We start from the raw sequence: 20,284 nt of genomic DNA on the forward strand, positions 1-20,284 counted from the left end.
CTGTGGACATGACAGAGTTGTCCGTCCAGCCCGCCGTTTGTCCCACCTCCCATAGCTCCGCCCCTTTCCTATAGCTCCTCCAACTCCCTTCAGCCAAGCAGTCAGTAACTCACCTAAGCCCCGCCTACTTCCAGGCATTCGACGCTATTGCTCTCCCTCCTTACCCCGCCCCCATACTGCGGTGTCTCCGCCCCTCCTGCTGACGTGTGTGTGGGCGCGTTCGTGTGAGAAAGCCGGGTGTACGAGCGCGGTGGCGGCGGCGGCGGGTGTGAGTGTGTGACGGGTGAGAGCGGAGTTCCCGGTGCCCGAGATGTGATGACCCAAGCGGCGGCTACACGGGCTGCAGTCATGAGGAGCTGGGATGCGGCAGGCAGAAGGAAGAAGCATGCGGCGCCCGGGGGTTGGAGGCAGTTCCCCGGTGTTTGCCTGGCTCTGCTCATCGTTGTCCTGCTGCTGCTTCCCCCGGCCTCGGTGTGCACGCTGTGTGAGGCGGACGGTGCGCGGAGGAGGCGGGATACCCCGGAGCTGCTGGCAGGTACGGGCTGATGATACCTGGGTAGTGGTGGCCACAGACAGGTGACCCGCCCGGGTGACAACCAAAGCTTCACTTCCTCTTCTCTGTGTAGCGATAGTAGTAGAGCTCAAGATGGGACCAGGGGCTACAACTAATGCCAGGGCACAGGTACCCCATACCCAGTGCTTTATCTATGGACACAGACTGGCACAGGTACCCCATACCCAGTGCTTCATCTGTGGGCACAGACTGGTATAGGTACCCCATACCCACTGCTTCATCTATGGGCACAGACTGGCATAGGTACCCCATACCCAGTGCTTCATCTGTGGGCACAGACTGGCACAGGTACCCCATACCCAGTGCTTTATCTATGGACACAGACTGGCACAGGTACCCCATACCCAGTGCTTCATCTATGGGCACAGACTGGTATAGGTACCCCATACCCACTGCTTCATCTATGGGCACAGACTGGCATAGGTACCCCATACCCACTGCTTCATCTATGGGCACAGACTGGCATAGGTACCCCATACCCAGTGCTTCATCTGTGGGCACAGACTGGTATAGGTACCCCATACCCACTGCTTCATCTATGGGCACAGACTGGTATAGGTACCCCATACCCACTGCTTCATCTATGGGCACAGACTGGCATAGGTACCCCATACCCTCTGCTTCATCTATGGGCACAGACTGGCATAGGTACCCCATACCCAGTGCTTCATCTGTGGGCACAGACTGGTATAGGTACCCCATACCCAGTGCTTCATCTGTGGGCTCAGACTGGCATAGGTAACCCATACCCAGTGCTTCATCTGTGGGCACAGGCTGGTATAGGTACTCCATACCCAGTGCTTCATCTGTGGGCACAGACTGGTATAGGTACCCCATACCCAGTGCTTCATCTGTGGCCACAGACTGGCATGTGTAACCCATACACAGTGCTTCATCTATGGGCACAGTCTGCTATAAGCACCCATTACCCAATGTTTCATCTGTGGGCACAGACTGGCATAGTTACTGTATACCCAGTGCTTCATCTGTGGGCACAGACTGGCATAGTTACTGTATACCCAGTGCTTCATCTGTGGGCACAGTCTGGCCCACTATACACAGTGCTTCATCTGTGGGTACAATCTGGCACAGGCCCCCTATACACAGTGCTTCATCTGTGGGTACAGGCCCCCTATATGCAGTGCTTCATCTGTGGGTACAGTCTGGCACAGACCCCCTAAACGCAGTGCTTCATCTGTGGGCACAGGCCCCCTATACGCAGTGCTTAATCTGTGGGCACAGTCTGGCTCAGGCCCCCTATACACAGTGCTTTATCAGTGAGCAGGACTGGCATAGTTACCCTATACTGTGGCTCCGTCTTGTAAAATGTGCCTGTATGGTTTCGTTATTTGTGCCCCCCTGGCCATAGACATCCTGTTATGCAATCACTAACTTTGAGTTAGTTGTATTCACTGCCATGGTAACATTTCTAAGACTTCCCCACCTTGCCAGGCTGGAGATGTCAAGGAGCCTGCTAATATCTGTGGGATCTTCTGGCAACCATGGGCATAAACATTGTCCCCTAATCTGATGGGCATCCTAATGTATTTCATAGTCTATGGGACCTGGCAGACGTTTGGAAAGGGACTGATGTGGAGGGCCACAGTCTAGAAGAGGGTAGGTTTTAGGTCACTAGACCCATTGGGCAGTCACTTATATGTCACTCTTCTAGTAGAGTAGACATTCTTCACCTTGCTTAATCCATGGACTAGAAGGTCACATGGTTTTTAACTTCTCTCACTACTGTGTATACAGTTTGCACCCTCAAAAAGAAATCTGAAGGACTATGACCCCATGTACAAAAACCCTGAGGTGCACATATTGGGCAACCAAACAACACTTAGCAGGGTATCTAGCTGCCATGTAGCCAGGACCTCTAATGGTTCCCATGAATATGGCCTAGATTGGATGCCTGAAGGTATCGAACCCATTGAGTGGACACCTAAGGATTAGAGATGAGCGAGTACTGTTCGGATCAGCCGATCCGAACAGCACGCTCCATAGAAATGAATGGATGCACCTGGTACTTCCGCTTTGACGGCGGCCAGCTGCTTAACCCCCCGCGTGCTGGCTATGTCCATTCATTTCTATGCGAGCGTGCTGTTCGGATCGGCTGATCCCAACAGTACTCGCTCATCTCTAGTAAGGATACCTAACTCCATGTTCACCACCTGTATCTAATCCCATATTTACCACCTCAAATGGACAATGAGGGGTATCTACTCCCCTGTACATGACCTAGAATAGATGTGGAAGGGTATCTGACCCCATGGACATGACTTAGGATGGATGCAGAGGCTACCTAACCCTATATACCTGAGGGTATCTAACCCCAAGCCTGTGTGTAGGTATCTCGCCCCATGCAGTGACCTAGAATTGACACTTGAGCCTCCACAAACACAAGACCATCTAGGCATACAATGAGTGGTGCACTGCCCTGTGCCTGGCTCTTAGCTGGTGCAGTGAGTAAGACCCAGTCCTCACCGTGCCTCTCAAGACCCCAATAAACAATCCAGTATTCTCCTAAAGAACCCCCCTGAAAGGTCTGTCCTAATGCTCCACGGGGGCACTAGTAGGACTATGATGCTATGTTTGGGCTGCTGACATGGAATCTCCATTTTAATGCTCTCCCTCCTAATAAAGGTGCGTTGGGTGGTCTCGGGAGTAGTTGAGCTGTGAATGCAGCAGGCTTTCCCTAATAGAGGCGCTAAATGTCTCAGCATGAGACTGCTGGTTTTGTTTTTTTTCTTCCTCGGGAACCTCCTGCTGCGGAAATGGATTTTCCCAGTTTTTTTTCCTAATTGTTTTTTTTCCGGATGATTAAACGATGCGGTGTCTTTATTACGCTGCATCTTGGTAGAAGCCTGTCTGTAGGGGACTCTGCTATGTCAGACTGCATCGAGGAAATAAGCAGCATTGCGGCAGCATCCAGCAAACTGGGGAATAACACATACTGGGAATGGCCTGGCAGAGCTGGGATTACAGTCACCAGATGATGGGGGCTTCCTGACATGGGAGGGGGGTCCTCGCGGCCTCCCCGTCTGCAGGATTCCTTCTTGTAAGGCAACCCCTTTGTCATCTGTGCTGTAATTGTCAGCATCCTCCTGGAGGAACGAGGAAGCAGCAGGCGGAGAAACCCAGGGAAAGTGCTGAGTGTATGTAGACGGCTGCCATCACTCCATGGGAAAGGGTCTTTATCACCACTTTTATTTGCTCTCGGTCATAACAAGCCGTCATTCTGCCTTTACCCCCATTTAAAGGGATTTTCTGCTTTTCGGATTATTTTAGGTGCCTTTTATCACAATGGCCGCCTCCATTTGTCTTAGTGGCGTTCCACTTAATAGTCTATTCACCTGTATTATATATAGAGGCACTGAGCCTGAATTTTACTCCAGAGCTGCATTCTCAATTCTGCAGACATTACTGCTGATATTGCCCATGACTCTGTGCAGGCTCTGTCTCTGCAGAGAGCCGGGTGATTTGCATTTTGCAAAGTGTTGTCTTTATATGTGTCTCGATATAAGGAGATAATACTGACATAATAGACCTTGTTCACACAGTGCCGTATGTTATTGGACTTTTTTTTGGATCCTAAGGGAAAGATGTATACTATTCATATTTTTGGGAAGTTTTGTAAAGTTGTCACAGCAGTGGATCAACCTCCTTACTCATACGGCCTAGGGTCCCTCAGCGCCCCAATTATTAGATTTGCAGAATGCAACAGAGGGCCGGTACTCTGTGTCCATCATCTGTCATGTGACCAATCCCACTAAACTCTATGTACAAGCAATAGTAGTAGAGCAGAGACAATGACATCAGAGTGGCAGCAGAAGAATCTGATTCGTCCCCTGCTCCCTCACCATGTGTAATTTGGGCATTGGACCCTCATCTCTTTGAGTAAGGCAGCTTATCTAGGGCCACAAACTTTTCATCTCCCCACATAAGCACTTTAAGGTTGATCATACACATTACAGAACTGTCAGAAAGACCAATGTTCTGCTGACAGCTATTCCTTCCAACCTGCGCCTTACACATGCACACACTCAATAGGGAGAGCAGAAATACCACTGTCAGATCAGCGGATCTTTTGGAGTCCACCATGATTTATCCTTTTTTCCTCCTCAATTTCTGCTGTCGATGGCAGGACACCCCCATATACATTAGGTGGTCGTCAGGTCCTATTGTGATCAGGAGATGAAGTACATAAAGAGTTGAGTAACTTTGTAAATACATTGCAATAGATAGGTGCTGCAGGATAGATAGATAGATAGATAGATAGATAGATAGATAGATAGATAGATACTGTACTTGGATAGATAGATAGATAGATAGATAGATAGATAGATAGATAGATAGATATGGTCTTTGAATAAGACGTCAGCTTCAAGTCATAGTAAGAACGCACAAGGTGCAGATAGACGATTGCAGACTCGACACTCGTGAAATGCATATCCATTTAACAAGAGCTGTCTCCATAGGTAGCTTTTTAGTTTGAGCGGTGATGTGTACCTACACATTTTTGGTGAGTCATCCGGGCTGCCTGTCTAGTCATTGTAGCTGAGGTATGCTTCGGTATTGTACTGTACAAGGTCATTATATTGCTCAGGGTGGAGGTGGTGATAAAACACTTGTTTGCTTATTGGTCCAGCTTTATTACAATAGAGAGAGCAGCAGTACAATACATGAGCAATGTCTGAGATATTCTATTTCTTCACAGCGCAGATACTGTATGACGGCACTACTACATGTGATCTGTATGGTGGCAGGAAGCATATAGAGGAAAGAGATGTCCAACAGTTGGCCTTGGAGTTTTTTAGCACTAGAGGCTGCGGGTTTTGGTTGGACCTTCAGACAGTCTTATGGTTATAGGAGCTAAGAGACCGTCCCAGGATGTCTGGCTCCACCCACTGTCATTAGATTGTCAGCTCACCTGATCAGCTTTGAGAGATTTCCCTGATTTGTGACTGTCTAATGCTTCTGACCCTGAGTCTTGAGATGTATAATACATTCATGTACAATACTTAGGTCCCAAGTAGACAGTGAAAGGCGTGTTCCCATCTTGCAGGCTATTACCTGTTTGTTTTTTTTTGCTTTTTATATTGATATATAGATTCGAGAGGGGAAATGGGGATCCCAGTGATGACTCCCATACCAGTTTACATGTCTATGGCTTCCCCTGTGCATATACCATATCCATACGCACTGTGGATGTAGTATATGGGCTCTCCCTCTAAGGGCCAGAATGTGGAGCTGGTCTGTATGAGTGCACCGCATTTTAGCAAACCTAAGCCGTCCTTGTATTACATGGACGCCTGCAAAAATACTATAGGAATACATCTCGGGTTGTGGCATTCCTTGACAATATAAGTTAGGAGTAGGGGACCTGCAGATATATTATGGAAGAATTACCTCTGATACTCCTCCTGTATGCTAACACCAGACGCTGCAACTTCACAACAGGTTAGCCTTGGCATAGTGTCTTTTACTGTGGGTATCGAACATGCAGCATGTGATATTATTGCCAGCAGTGTAAAGAAAGATGGAAACTGGGGCAAGGTGCATCATGGGAAACCGCCTGCCAAACCTGCAGCACGAAGCAGCCAATGGGAAATGGTTTTTGATGCGAGATATCTGCTCCGGACCTCCTGCTGCAAAGTCAATGTGCGGCTTTGGCCTTAAAGGAGTTGTGCCTGATGGGTGGGGGTCTGACCTCTGAGACCCCCACCAATCCTGAGAACTAGTAGTTGTCCAGGAGTGCAAACAATGTGGTTTGCAGGCTATAAAGGGGATGCTGTACATCCCAATGTCTGCAGGTATTTTCTTTTCTTTTGGGGAGAATGACCCTGTACATGTAGGGTGTGTGAGCGGCATATGGTCGCTGTGCTCATGGCCTTGCAGTGTACGGGGGGGCCTCATGATGCCGAGTGTTATAAATCATACAGAGAAGTGGCCTCGGTTTCTCAGCTACACAGGAAGTTTCCTTCCGCGCCTCCTTCCGCAGTTACATATTTGCTCTCTTCTAACCTTCTGCTCCTTCCTATACAGCGATTATTATTGGTGACACCGCTGTATATGACGTTGCATCCGCTCCTGCATTCTTCTCTTTCTTTTGGAGTGATGCATTTTAACACCACATATAATTTTACAGGATAGCCAATGTTACAGTGGGGGGTTATGGGATTATCAAAAATAACACCTTTTCTGTCTATAGAAACCAATCGCGTCACCTTGGTCTTTGCCCACTTTGGTAAATAGTGGCAAACGGGGCACAGGATGAAGGGGCCGTGTGCCAAAGATACACTTGCCTACACCAGAAAACGTCAGAGATGAATAAGTACATTTCCCCTAATGTCGTAAAGAATGAGCCGCCATATGTCTGTCTGTCACTGTAGTGTAAATAAGGCCTTAATCTTCCTGACCTGGCATACGCAGCTTTTATTTCCTTTCAGTGATTCGGCATTTTGTTCTTTTCTTTGGTTACACAACCCAGAAGCCGTGAGCGGAGCGAACCCATAGATTGGACAAGTGCGCCTCTGCCAATGACTGACATCTACTTGGAAGTGGCTCCTTGTTCTCTTCCTTTGTGTAGTGTTACGGCTGCAGGAAGGGGCGGCTGCGTCCGGCTTACACAGTCACTGAGTCTTTTGGAGCTTGGACCTGTGACAAGAAAGGGAGCGCTGCTGTTTGTGATAGCATCACTTGTCGGGAGCCAGATAGGTACAATATGGGGGGGACACACGTCTGGCCTTACACACATACTGGACCTTTTACAGTTTAGAGGAGTCCCTCAGTTTTGGTCTTTCTGTAGTTTCCGTGTAATATGGAGTCAATTTTAATAGAGAAAAGACAGCTGTGGCAAATGATAGGACTACCTAACTATGAGTCGCTCTCCCCTGGAGGACCTGCATTGCTCTGTATAGTCTGTCCTATTTTACATATCGGTGCAGCCATATTGTTATGGTTGTGGACGCTGCTTCCCATTTGCAGACTGATGACTGCTATAAACAGTTCCCTGTAGTTTTTATGTGACATACGTGAGATAATTACTTCATGGTTGTCCATTAGGGCCAGTAAGGGTATGTTCACATGGAGTTTTTTGCAAGCTGAAATTTTTTTTTTACACGGTGCATTTTTTGTCGCGGTTTTTGTTTTTTTGCTCCAGCACACTGTATGGACCTGAAAACAGAAGGTGGAATCCGCCTGAAATATAGGTCATGTTGCTTTTTTTTTTCTGCTAGTGGAAAAAATCGACTAGAGAAAAAGAAATGCTATTGTCTCCCATTGAAATAAATAGGAGGTTTTCAGGCAGATTCTGCCTCAAAAAACTCTGTGTGAACTGACCCTAAGGCTAAGTTCACATGGTGGATTTTGGTCCCAAACAAACCCGCTGTTGGGAAAAAGAAACAACATGCCCTATCTTCCGCGGCAGATTCAGCCACGGGAGACCGCGACACGTCACTCCCATTTATTTGGGCCTAATCCGGGGCAGAATTCCATGACTGGATGCTGGTGCACTGTATGCACGGCACCGGCATCCAGTCACGGATAGCCATTTTTTTGCCCGGAATCTGAGGCGGCATCCCGCCTCAAATTCCGGACCAAAATTTGCCGTGTGAACTTAGCCTAACACAAAAAATCTTTACTCAATTCTCCCCTGGTCTTCCATATCTAGCTAGTCCTCTCGCTACACCTTGTGAATCGCTGCCTCCATTGCTGAGATGTTTGGGAATATACAAATCAGCCCTTTGGAGCAATGAAGGCGTGGCCACTACTCCAAGGAGTTGAGCAGCAATGCTGTAGTTGCTCCAATGAACTCCTTTGCCTATTGACAGAAATAATATTTTGGCAGTAGAGGCCCCTTTTTACAAGGTGAAACGCCATTTGGTTCTGGTGACCCTAACCAATCTGTCTATGGGCTGGATTGATAATGGTGGATTCTGGCAGCAGACACTCTCTCTCAAAAGTAAGTTGGATAAACCCTTTAAAGGGGTTCTCAGTTTTCTGTCCATACACCTTGGTCATGGCATAACCTTATGCAACTCTCAAATATCCTTTGTAAAGCTACTCAATGTTTTTGGGATCTGTTTGCTATCAGTGAATGCTGATCTTAGCTGGTAGATGGATGCAGACTGGAAAGACTCCATGCTATTGTAGCAAACCCTCAGCTGTGACCAGGGCTGGACCTCTGCAGCCTTTCATCCTCTGGAAAATCATGAATGCTCCCATTCACTGACCGGAAACCCGGCTTGAGAATGGTAAGGAGCAGAAAGTCAGAACTTTGCATTGTACGATGATGAAGCATTACTTGCAAGAAATCAGACACCACTTTATTAGTTGGGAGCAAATACCTTAGAAGAGGTGCCCGTAAGATTTTCACCTTCCATTAATATATCATTACTCAATCATTAACGCAATAATCCATAGTGTTCTTCCTAATTGATCTCTTGGTTCTTATCCAAGCATTACAAACTTGGGGAAGGATTACAATCCTCTAGTTTGCCAAAGAACGTCTGCCTTTGTGACAAGTCATGGGAAAGTTAGCAAGTATGTCTTTAACACGAGCACAAAAGTCGGGAAAACAGAAAATAACTTTTGTGGTTTTTGGATGGCTGAGGGTCCATGTTGACTAGTTTAAGGCTGAACCCTCACGTTGCAGAAACGCAGCTTTATTTGCTGCAGATTTTGTTGCTGGTTTTTGAGCCAAAGCCAAGAGTAGATTGAGCAGAAGTGAAAAGTATAAGAACTTCCTATATAATTCCCATTCCTTGTGTAGCTACTCTTGGCCTTGGCTCAATAAACCGCAGAAAAACCTGCAATAAAAAAAACCCTGTTTCTGCAACGTGGGCCTTCAGCCTAAAGGGAACCTGTCAGGTTTTTCTACACCCTAGACCGGTGGGCCCAATTTGGGGTGGAAGAAACACCTGGCAGGTTCCCTTTAATGACTTTTAACCAATACCCGCCACATATACTATTACACAAGGTGATCCTGCCATTGTAACAGCACTATCACTGGTGAGAGGTCATTACTGGACTCCTGCCGAGGTACTGGGATGGGAGAAAACGCAAATCTTGGAGTTTAACCATCTCAGTACCACTGTCAAGACCCATTTCATGTGCAGACTGCCTTATTAAGGTGTCTGCAGCCAACTATTGTAGAAGTATGTCTGGTATGATTGAACAGGCGCGGTATACTGACATACTTGGATAGATTGCAATATTAGGAAGATGCAGGAAAAAAGGATAGGTTTTAAAAGGAGTAAAAATTAAATAAGAAAAAATCCATTGGGGCCGATTTACAATCAGTGTCTTACATTTTACATTGAGCAGTCCCAAACGATGCCCGATTTATCAAAGTGTTTGGTAAATCGAGCGTATTGGTAGACTGCCTAGTATAGCATTACAACACTTATTGGTTGGCTTACAGTAGGTTCACACTTGTACTGGGGTGTCTAACGTGCAAGTCTGTCGAGGAGTATGAATGACATCTCCGTTCCCTCTCCGCATGAAAAATGAGGAGTCAAACATCTTGCGAGCGAACTTTTCTCTCCATATTTTTTTCATGCAGAAACCACACGGACCTCATTATAGTCTATGGGGTCTGGGGGTTTCCTAAGGTAACCACTATATATGCTAAGGAGATCACTGGCTAAGGAGATCATGAGGACTGTGGGCCGACCACTAGGATCGCTCACGTTGAACTCAAGGCATGCTTTTGCAGTGGACTTCCCGAATGGAAACCCATGTGCAGATGTGAACCGGGCCATAGTAGAAAAAATTCCTCCATGCAGGACTTTTTACGCCACCGATTGTCGTCAGTCGCTGTGACAGAGTCTCCATCACAGATGTGTACTCGACCTTAGTCATTTTTGCTGAATTTTTTGGCACACGGCATCGCACCCTAAACCCCACACCTATGCAAATAAACCATGCCCCCTTTTCATATAAGTTGTGAAAAAAAACACGATAAATGTGTCACGCAGCACGTTGGACAGAATTTTGGCGCACTTTGCATAGTAAATCTACCCCATTGTGCTTCTGTATAAGCAGCCTGTGCACATCAGGGAATCTGTGATGTCAGTGGGTGTAAATAGACCGGAAAGGTGGAAATGGGATCAGGAAAGGCTTTACAAACTACTTTATTTGTATCTTGGCCTTCAGTTTGAGTCGACGTCCCCTGTTTCCTCTCTACTGGCCAGCGTGCAAGAAACAAACTGAGGCTTCATTCACACTGTTGTCTTCTCCTCCGGATCTCTGCTACCTGTGTTCTAGCAGAAATGGTGAGAGCGGCTTCTGCGGGCAATGTATTCAGTGTCATGGGAACCTAACAGCAGTGACCCTATGGCTGGAACAGTAAGGGCGGGTACAAGAAATAGTTAAATGTGAATATTCGCAATCGCCCTCCCTTCCTTAGGAGAATGTCTTGGCACAGCCACTTCCTTTGGACCCCACCATTTGTTGTCCTTGACAGCTGAATCTCAGTTAGCAGCCAGTACACGCTTACAGATTCTGATCCAGATAAAGCCCAAAACATTCAGGGAGATTATCAGCAACACCGTGACCCCGCAAATTGTACTCTGACAGCAATGGGAATAGGAATGGGATGGAAATCAGAGATAAAGTGGGAAAAGACTCATGTAGCACGGGGACCGTGGGCCGACCACTAGGCATGCTGTTACAGCTGCGCTCTCTAAGGGCGTGTTCACAAAGATCATTTTTCATGCTGATTACGAAACGTTTTGAACATCGAAATCCGTGAATTGTCTCCCAGTTTTCAATGGAAGTTTTATACGGCAACTGCGGAAATGTGACACATCTAGTTCGGACTAAGATTTATCAGCTTGCTAAAGGAGTATGTGGATTCTTAGGAAAAGGGGATGTGATGGTAATGCACCGTGGTATGCCAAAAATGGGCCAAAATTATGTCTGAAATTAAACCAACTAATAGGAGGTGTAAACATAAACGAGACAGTCTAAAGATATGTCAGATTTATCAGCCAGCATTTTTGGACTGCCAGTCTAAGTCTGCTCTGTCTATTAGTAAATCTTGGCCTAAAGAAAATCTCCATTCTTAAGGTGCATTCACACGGAGTAATGTGCTGCGTGATGTGGCACGTATACGGCGTGTGAGACTTTGCGCGCCGTAAAAGCTCCCATTGATTTCAATGGGAGCCTGGATCGTATACGCAGCGTTATTTTGCGGCTGTGTTTTTCAGCGTATACAATCCAGGCTCCCGTTGAAATCAATGGGAGCTTTTACAGCGCGCAAAGTCTCACACGCCGTATACGTGCCACATCACGCGGCATGTTACTCCGTGTGAATGCACTCGTAGTGATGTTTTTTGCACTAAAGCCATAGTTAGGTAGGACTATATTCACATCTGCGGCAGAGTTTCCATTGGGGACTCCATCACAGTGTTCTGCGTGGTCTTTTTCTTCCACCGATGTCAGTATTACAACAACGGCCACATGACGGACCCCATTATAGTCAAAGGGGTCCGTCGGACTCCATGTGTCAGAGATTCACCCCTCTACACGATGTAACACGGCGTTGATTCTGACACGTAACTCGTGTCACAATCAGCGCTGCAAAACAGAATCCCATTGACTTCAATGGGTTCTGTTTAGCGTGTGCAACACATTGAAGTCAATGGGTTAAAACGCCTCCCATTGATTTCAATGTGTTACGTGCGCTAAACGGAACCCATTGAAGTCAATGGGATCCTGTTTTGCAGAGTTTACGTGTCAGAATCAACGGCAGGTTACATCGTGGGAACGGACCCTTACAAGGAAAATCTATCAAGCAAGAGACCTCTCTAACATTGAGCTTAAAAATGGCTCCAATGAGATGTGCGGACACCTTGCACACATGTAATGGATGAATCAGGATCGTCACGGTTTCATTTCAGCATTAGAGTGCTGCCTTTTTTTTTTTTCTTCTTTCGACGTGGTATATTAGGTTATGCCCACACTGCTGGTATGTTAATGATTGTAAAATAGCGGACGCAGATGCAGCCCCCTCCATTCCCATTGACTCTGTCAACAACATGGCGGACACAATCTTCTGTCATTTTTGTTTACTTTTGTAATAGAAATAAGAGCCCTGCACATGGAGTTTTTCTTCTGTAAGAAACATGATGGAAGAAATCTTTTGTTGTGTTTTCTACTTGGGGGGGGGGGGGGGGGGTGCATCTTCATCTGTCATTGAATGTCCATTGCTTTCATCTTGTGACGGATGAGATCAATGGACATTAGATAACAGTTGTATGAAACTACTCTTGCTTCTAAGTGTTTCTGTATTATATACGAATGTATACAACGTACAATAATTGTGTATGAATGTGTAATATATTTATATAGATAGATTTTTTTTATTTGATTTCTTCACCCTGCTCTACCTTGGAGTGTTGCAGGGTTCTTCATATTATCATAAAATGAGTCTTTATTATATATGTAAGTTATATGTGCATGCGCTGTGTTTATCTACAAGGAGGCTGGGTATATTTCCATACCGTCCCCCTACATTCACATCACACACGTGCCGTTACGATTTCATCTCCTGCTGTGCACCAGCACAAAGACAGTATATAGTGTGTGGAGTAACATTTATTCCTCTGGCGATATATACAGCACTATGGCCGCCTCCTGTCCCACGGATAACCCTGGTCTTCATACATGCGTCTCCGTCTCATATGCTGCTGCCAGTCTTCCGAGCTGATGTGGACTAGGACAGCATTTACAGCTTTGGTCATTCCTAGTCATCCTCACAGGGAATCGTAAAATAAATTCCTGGAAGTGTCTCATACTGCAGAGCTTCTTAGTTTCTGCTGCTGTGAGCGACCATTACTCGCTGGCCCTCATCTAGGCCGTTCATTTTTCACTCTTCTTAGGCTTTGCTCATATTTGTCTTCTCTCCATTATTCATTTGTATTCCTAAAAAGTAGAGACGCTTTTATTAACCCCCTAACAGTCACATGAAAATTGCAAAAACACTCCTCAAAATTTTTTTTTTTATTTTTTTTTCTATAGGTTTTGAGTTTGTGGCTCAAATAAATATTACAGGCACAGAACTCCGGTGCCTCTTGTGTATTTTAACCCGTTAGCCTATCTGTAACATTTTACATATCCTGATTGCATCTCAGTCCCATTCAAGTGAATAGACTGAGCTGCGATTCACAGTCGATGTACAAATGCAGGTTACTGTCCTTGCTAGTGCTCGCCTGAACGCTTTTCGGCTAGGGTTGCACGGCCTCTTTGACCTCAGCTCCCATCGTGTGACCAAAGAGGTGCAGTAGAGTTGTATTGCGACCCCGTGGGTACTGTGACCGCAATGCGGCCCCGTTCACTAATAAGAGTGAAGGGGTCACAGGCCTAAAGTCTCTGTGTGGCCTTAGCCTTATTGATCTCCTGTGCTGGTTTGCATTCATTTGTGGAGGGGATAACTTGGAAAAATGGCAATGCAAATCTGCAATGTTTTAGGCGTGTACCTGAGCTGTCACTCCTCGGTGCAGATTTGCTTGCCTGCTTGTTGCTATCCGTCTAGCATTAGCTACAAGGCCAGTGTGTGTTTGGTTATACTGTGCAGTAAGACTTGTGATGAGTAAGCGCTGCGAGGGAATGCTTGCCATCTGCTTGTCACATTAAGCCTGACTATTGGCACAGCACGTTTCACAATGTTTCATATCCTATTCCAGTTGGTAAAAGCTAAAGCTGTTCTTCATATTGTTGTTTTTTTTTTTTGTTTTTTTTTCTTCCTTCTATCAGTAGCTTGGAAATGCTGAAACCGTTTTTGGTATTTTTGTTCCTAAATATCCTGTACTTCAAGGTAACTTTTCACATCACCAAGGGTGGATTTATGGAATCGCGTTGAATTTTTGGACACAAGTTATGGGACGTCACTATGGATGACACATCACTAACGCAGTGACCTTCTTCAGGTGACTTATCTCAGATAGCCAATGTGAATTAGAAGTGAGAGGCCTGTCCATGCTTCGTCATATCAAGTGCAGTTTTCAGCCAAATTTGGAAATTGATGAACGAAATACCGAATGCATTGGCAAGTGGTGAGCAGTGAAAGCACACAGACCCCATAGACTTATAAGGACTAGTTCACACAGGGGTAGGCGCCGCGCATTTTGGTCCTGATTTTGACACAGGAAGCTGTCAGAATAGGCCGCGACTGTGGTGGCTTCTCGCTCCAGAGTAGGCCCAAATGAATGGGCCTAGTCCGTAGGACGCTGTCATGAGGTGAACGTCACAGCTGAAACATCCGCGGAATCCACATGAAAGGTCAGCTCGCTTCTTTTTTCCGTGAGTGGGAACACACTGCTCACGAAAAAAAGAACGTTAGCGGTCTACATAGACCTCTATTGTGAGGGGGTGGATTCGGTGTCAAAATCCGCCCCTCTTGCCCCGTGTGAACGAGCCCTAATGGGGTCCCTGTGTTTTCCGTGCAGTCTCTGCACAAGTCATGCGGACATGAAAGTAGATTATGAAGTACTTTTCTCTCTGCTTGTTCTGTGCAGAAAACACATGGACCCCATTATAGCCTACAGGGTCCATGTGCTTTCATTGCTCACCGCTTTCCAATGGGTCCCCATGCGGACTCCCTAAACGATTTACTGAACGCAGATGTGAACCAGGCCTTATTCTTTTTGGATTCACTCCTGGTTTCGACTCAAACGCATGTGCGATTCCAGCTTTAGGCTCTTTAGGCTAAGGTCACACACTGAGAACAGAATTTCCTTGCAATGTGTTCTTCTGCAAGATGCAGTGGAAATGGCAGCTGAAAAGAAGTGATTATTGCTGGGGCTCACATACATTGAGAGACAACCTCTCCCCCCTTTTTTTGTGTTCATCACAAGACTTTCAACGTTTGCATTGCAAAAGTCAAAAGCCACCCCCACAGCAATGACTGACATGCTGCAGACTTAACACCCAACACGCAGCGTCTGGACGAGAGTTGTTAAAGGGAGTCTGTCAGCAGACCCAGCCCCACAGGTAGATAGGTTAGGGTCACCTATATCAGAGTATTTCCCCCTTGTGAGTCAGAGCCTCTGTTGCCAACATATCCTAGTACTTGTCCATATGCAAATGTCTTTGAAGCAGTGATTAGCCTCATTTGCTTATTCACAAAAATGTCAGTAATGGAGGCAGCGATTCACAAAGGGAGAACAGATGACCCTAACCCATCGATCTGTGAGCTGGGCTTATATAGAAGGATCTGGTGAGAACAGCTAAGCCTTGATTCACATCTGCCATTGAGTTTGAAGGGGGGGGACTCCCCAAATGGAAACCTAATTCACATATGAAAGCGGTTACCTAAAGAATTTAGGAAAACGATGTGCATCATCAAATGTGTGGAGATATCTTTGCTCGCCAAGACCCGCTGTGGAGAGACAACCCTAGATAAAATTGCATGAAATAGTAGCGTGTCATCCGTTGACACATGACCGGGGCAGTATGGCGCACAGCCGCACCATGGCCATGAGCTGTACCAGTACTAGATCTCTCCAGAATCCATTTGACTCTGAGTAGTCCAATGTAAAGAAATTTCATAGATCTTACCAGAAAACCACCCTAATGGTCAGGGACATCTGAGGATTTCTAGGCTCATTGTCTACTGGCGGCCATCTCTTGAGCTTCTGGCACCGCTTACAGATACGGTTTTCTGTCCATTGTAATACTGTATTCGGAGGGCTCATAAAAATCTTTGAGAATGTTTATCTACTTAGACTAGACAGTCTTAAAGGGGTTGTGCAAACTCTAGGTGTCAGGGGTTGTGTGTAAGACTAACAAACAAAAAAAGACATAGTGATCGGTCTCAGCTGTCATGTGAGCCTCTCTGCGTCTAGCATCGGGTGTCCCAGCGTGGGAGGAAAGGGGGCTGGGCGAGTGACATTTGTGTTGTGTGTTTTTTTTTTTATGTTTTGTTTTGTTTTACACCCACCCCTCAGTTTGCTCTAAATCCTGGACAACCCTTGTGATGTGTCCCAGGATCAGCCACTGTGATAGGGTCTGCTTGGGTCCATGGATAACCGCGGATTGGGTTTACGTTTTTCAGGTCCCAAAGAACAGGGACCCGAATGCTAGTGTGAACTGAACATAACCTCGCTGTCAGCTTTTCTCACCAGACTTCCTTTATCAAACAGGAAGCTATAGAGCTATATATAACTGTGTGTATGTATACTGTAGGGGTGGGCATGCTCTGTTCCATGGAAATGTAATGTGATAATCTGCCATACAGCTGCTATGGACGGTGGGGATTTCACAAGGCGCAGACCAGATAGCCATATTGCATTTTCCATGCACACTATTGTGGTGGTGTAGCATATACCATCACTTGGTGGGGGTCCAATCCCTGGCACTTCCACCAGTCCGAAGAATGGAGCACCAGCCCCTTCCCGGTCTGTAACTGCGCCCTGGCTGTGCAGGGATCTGCAGAATAGCAGGTGAATGGGAACTGACTGCATTGCATAGATGGGGGGCCTGGAGTGCTCTTGTAAAGGGGGCTCTGCACTAAATCCAGGGCTCTGCCTCTTCAGAACTTCTATTCAGACATATACCAAGGGGGTACTTCTGTAGCATACCATCAGCCTTTGTATCCATGTCTGCGAACTAGAGCTATCCAGATTATGTAGGTTTTACAAACCCATTGAGCAATTGCAGATGATCTCATTTTTTCTGGTCAGATTTATGATTATTGGGAAGGCATGACAGCCCGCAGGAAGTATGTGAGGAGAGATAAGGCCATAGGATGCTGTGATTTACTAGACACGTCTGCTCCAGGAGCTGCTTTGGCTGGAGAGAGCGTACTTCCACCAAAATGACAAGTGTCTTTAGAAGAGTGCTCCTTAGGCCCGGACCACATCTGCGTTCCATTCCCCTATCCACATGAAATGTGCAGAGAGAAAAGTCCTGCAAGCAGCATGTTTTATCTGGAAACCACAAGGACCCCATTATAGTCTATGGGCTCCGCAAGTTTCCTTGGGTAACTGCTTTTTTATGCGGGTAGGTTTCCGTTTGGGGGGTGCCCAAGTGGACTTTACCAACGGAAACCCGAATGCAGATGTGAACTGTGCTTTACAGTATATAGCCGCTCTGTTAGTGTCTGGCTGGTAGCCGGCTGCTGTTAGGCATCTAAATAAAAAGACCCTCCTTATCCGGAGCAGACCGTGCTGGAGTCTTATAAAATACAGATGTGCCAGAGTGACGTCAGTGCCCAACTTTACCGCACCTTTATCTATAGGATACTGTACTGTATGGCTCAATACAATAATGTTGTTACATTACTGTGGCGTAAATTAGTCCCGAATTGGCAATTTGGGTGAACTTTGGGGGCATGGGCAGGTTCACCACCCATGCCGCATTCAACATTTATGACACAATAGTGACATGAATGATGGTCGACAACATTCGCATGGTTAAATCTATTCTTGTGGTCCATTGTAGGAACAGATTGAAGAGAGACTGTTCTTAAAATGACAGATAACAAAGTCTTCTAAGAGACCCCATTGACTGACAGGGCCCTTCTGATATCTGCTGTGTTGCTTGTAGAGCGTTTTTGTCTGCAATTCTGCTCTGACCGGACGGACGCCAATGCAGATGTGAACATAGCCTTAGGCTGTAAAACATCTGTCACACTGCTTTTTTTACATTGTTTTTTTTTTGTTTTTTTCTTTTTTCTTTTTGTAAAAGTGACGACAGGATATGCCACCTTGCTAGTTGTCACCTTGCTTGTCACCAGCTGTGACTTCTTTATTGATAGTACATGCTGAGAAAGTGACAGCTGCTGCCTGACGTTGAGGCGCTTATTCTATATCCACCAATAAGGTTAGACACACACAACCATGTTTTATGTTTTGGATGGCGCGGTTTATTATTTTCCTTCCCTTTCCTTCCAGGCTGAGCACTTTGAACAACTTTCTTACATTTTTTGCATAACACCGTTGACATAGCTGTATTTCCTTTCATGGCTTTGGAGTCTTTGGCTGCTTGGCACCGGTGCGATGTGTTGTTTCTGCACCATGTGTTTCATTGTGCGGAATAATGTGTTCATTATGTACGGGATGACGGTGTGACAGTGAATTCTTTCATATCGAATTGCTGAGCTTAATGCGTCGACTGCAGTGCCGGCCAAGAGTGTACAATGTATTAGAGACATGCAACGTAACTTACATAAACGTACACCGGTGACCCCAAATACTCCCCAACAGCGATGGAAACTAATGAATAAAACGCGTAAACTTCCTTTTTTGGAAACCAATCACATTTTAGCTGGATTTTGCTAAATATTCCTTGCCGTACCAGTTGGTTCTCTTCTAGATGTGTGCACCTGCCAGCTGTCCTGAACTATAACGAAAAGCCCCCGACCCCTGATTTCCACTATAGAGGTTATCAATAATGCAATATTGTACGGTAAACCTTGTATGTGTAGTTCTAGTGTCCATTCAGTGTATCTTCAGGACGACTTCTTGTGCTTCTATACGCATTTGTAAGAATTATTGTCTTCTATTTCTTTACAAGAGTCATCCAGGGAAAAATGACTATGCTCACCAGTGCATTCCCTGCATTGGAGAAGCTGTATTACTAATATACACCTTGCGGCCCCATTTATTACCTTTACAGGGCTCAGCTTGGGGGAGGCCAGCAGTGTCATTCCTCTTCTCCCCTGTTGATATGATGACTCTTGGTGACATGACCGACTCTGCTCTTCTCTTTAGATCTGCAGTCAGAGTAAAGCAGAGTCAGCAACGTCAGGGCCACAACAGCAGCAGGGATTGCAGGTAAACATTGGACTCCAGAGGACTGGGTTATACATTAGTAATAAAGTTTATCCACTGTAGGGAATATGTTTAAAGGGAGTCTATCATTGGGCATTCAGTTCTTTTTAAGTAAACACACGTTGGAATAGCCTTTAGAAAGTTCACTTCTTTAGGAGTATAATAAAGATGGCAGCAGAGCATGCGCTGTACGCTCGACCCAAACGTGGAGTGGCCGTACGTACGGATTTGGATGCCACTGAAGACAGTGGATGCTGCTAGGCAGTGAAGAGGATGAGCTAATCTGCATGAAGGAATGGCCCAGGAGACGCTGTGGTGCTCGGAGCACAGGGAGAACGTCCCCTGAGATCTCTGAGATTCATTTGCATATTTGCCAAAAATGATATATCTCAAAAACGGCTGCGAGCAGGAGAGAGAGTGGTAGGACTAGAAAGGTTATTCTAAAGGCTATTCCAATGTGTGCTTAGTTAAAAAACAAAATCCCAATGATTGACTCCCTTTAAAGAAATTGAGCTCCTATGCACAGGATAGGGAATGTGTCTTTATCATTGGGATTCCCACCATTGGGTCCCACAGCAATAAGAAGAGCAGGGACCCAAAAACTCCTGTAGATATTTCACCCTGGGCCATTGTAGCGATCAGACCCTAGTGATAAGACATTTGTTACCTCTGGGTAGGGACATGTGTCATCGAGCCCCCGACCATTGTCAGGATGTTCCCGGCAGCACACTACGCTTGCACATTTTGTAATGTGACTTTTCCCAATGTCATAAGATTAATCCGGGTGCAATCGCCTTACAGTAAATGTTTGAGCTCATTCATGTGATTTTTCTGTAATGTTCACACATCAGACAACAAAACACATTGATGTGGACAAATCTGTTTAACACTTTTTCTGCCATTTCTACCTTGTCTTTTTTTTGGGTTTTCC

At 46.0% G+C, this 20,284-nt stretch overlaps 1 protein-coding gene across 2 annotated transcripts in view; it reads left to right on the forward strand.

Annotated features, from left to right (window-relative positions):
- Positions 1–224: 224 nt before the first annotated feature.
- STIM2 (stromal interaction molecule 2) overlaps positions 225–20,284 on the forward strand; it is a 68,681-nt gene continuing 48,621 nt past the window's right edge. For both annotated transcript variants that reach the window (XM_075260091.1, XM_075260099.1), the window contains exon 1: positions 225–535. In XM_075260091.1, coding sequence (XP_075116192.1) covers positions 316–535 — 220 coding nt within the window. In that variant the 5' untranslated portion in view covers positions 225–315. The remainder of the gene's footprint in view (positions 536–20,284) is intronic.

The sequence above is a fragment of the Leptodactylus fuscus genome, chromosome 1 (assembly GCF_031893055.1).
Source record: "Leptodactylus fuscus isolate aLepFus1 chromosome 1, aLepFus1.hap2, whole genome shotgun sequence".
NCBI lineage: Eukaryota > Metazoa > Chordata > Amphibia > Anura > Leptodactylidae > Leptodactylus > Leptodactylus fuscus.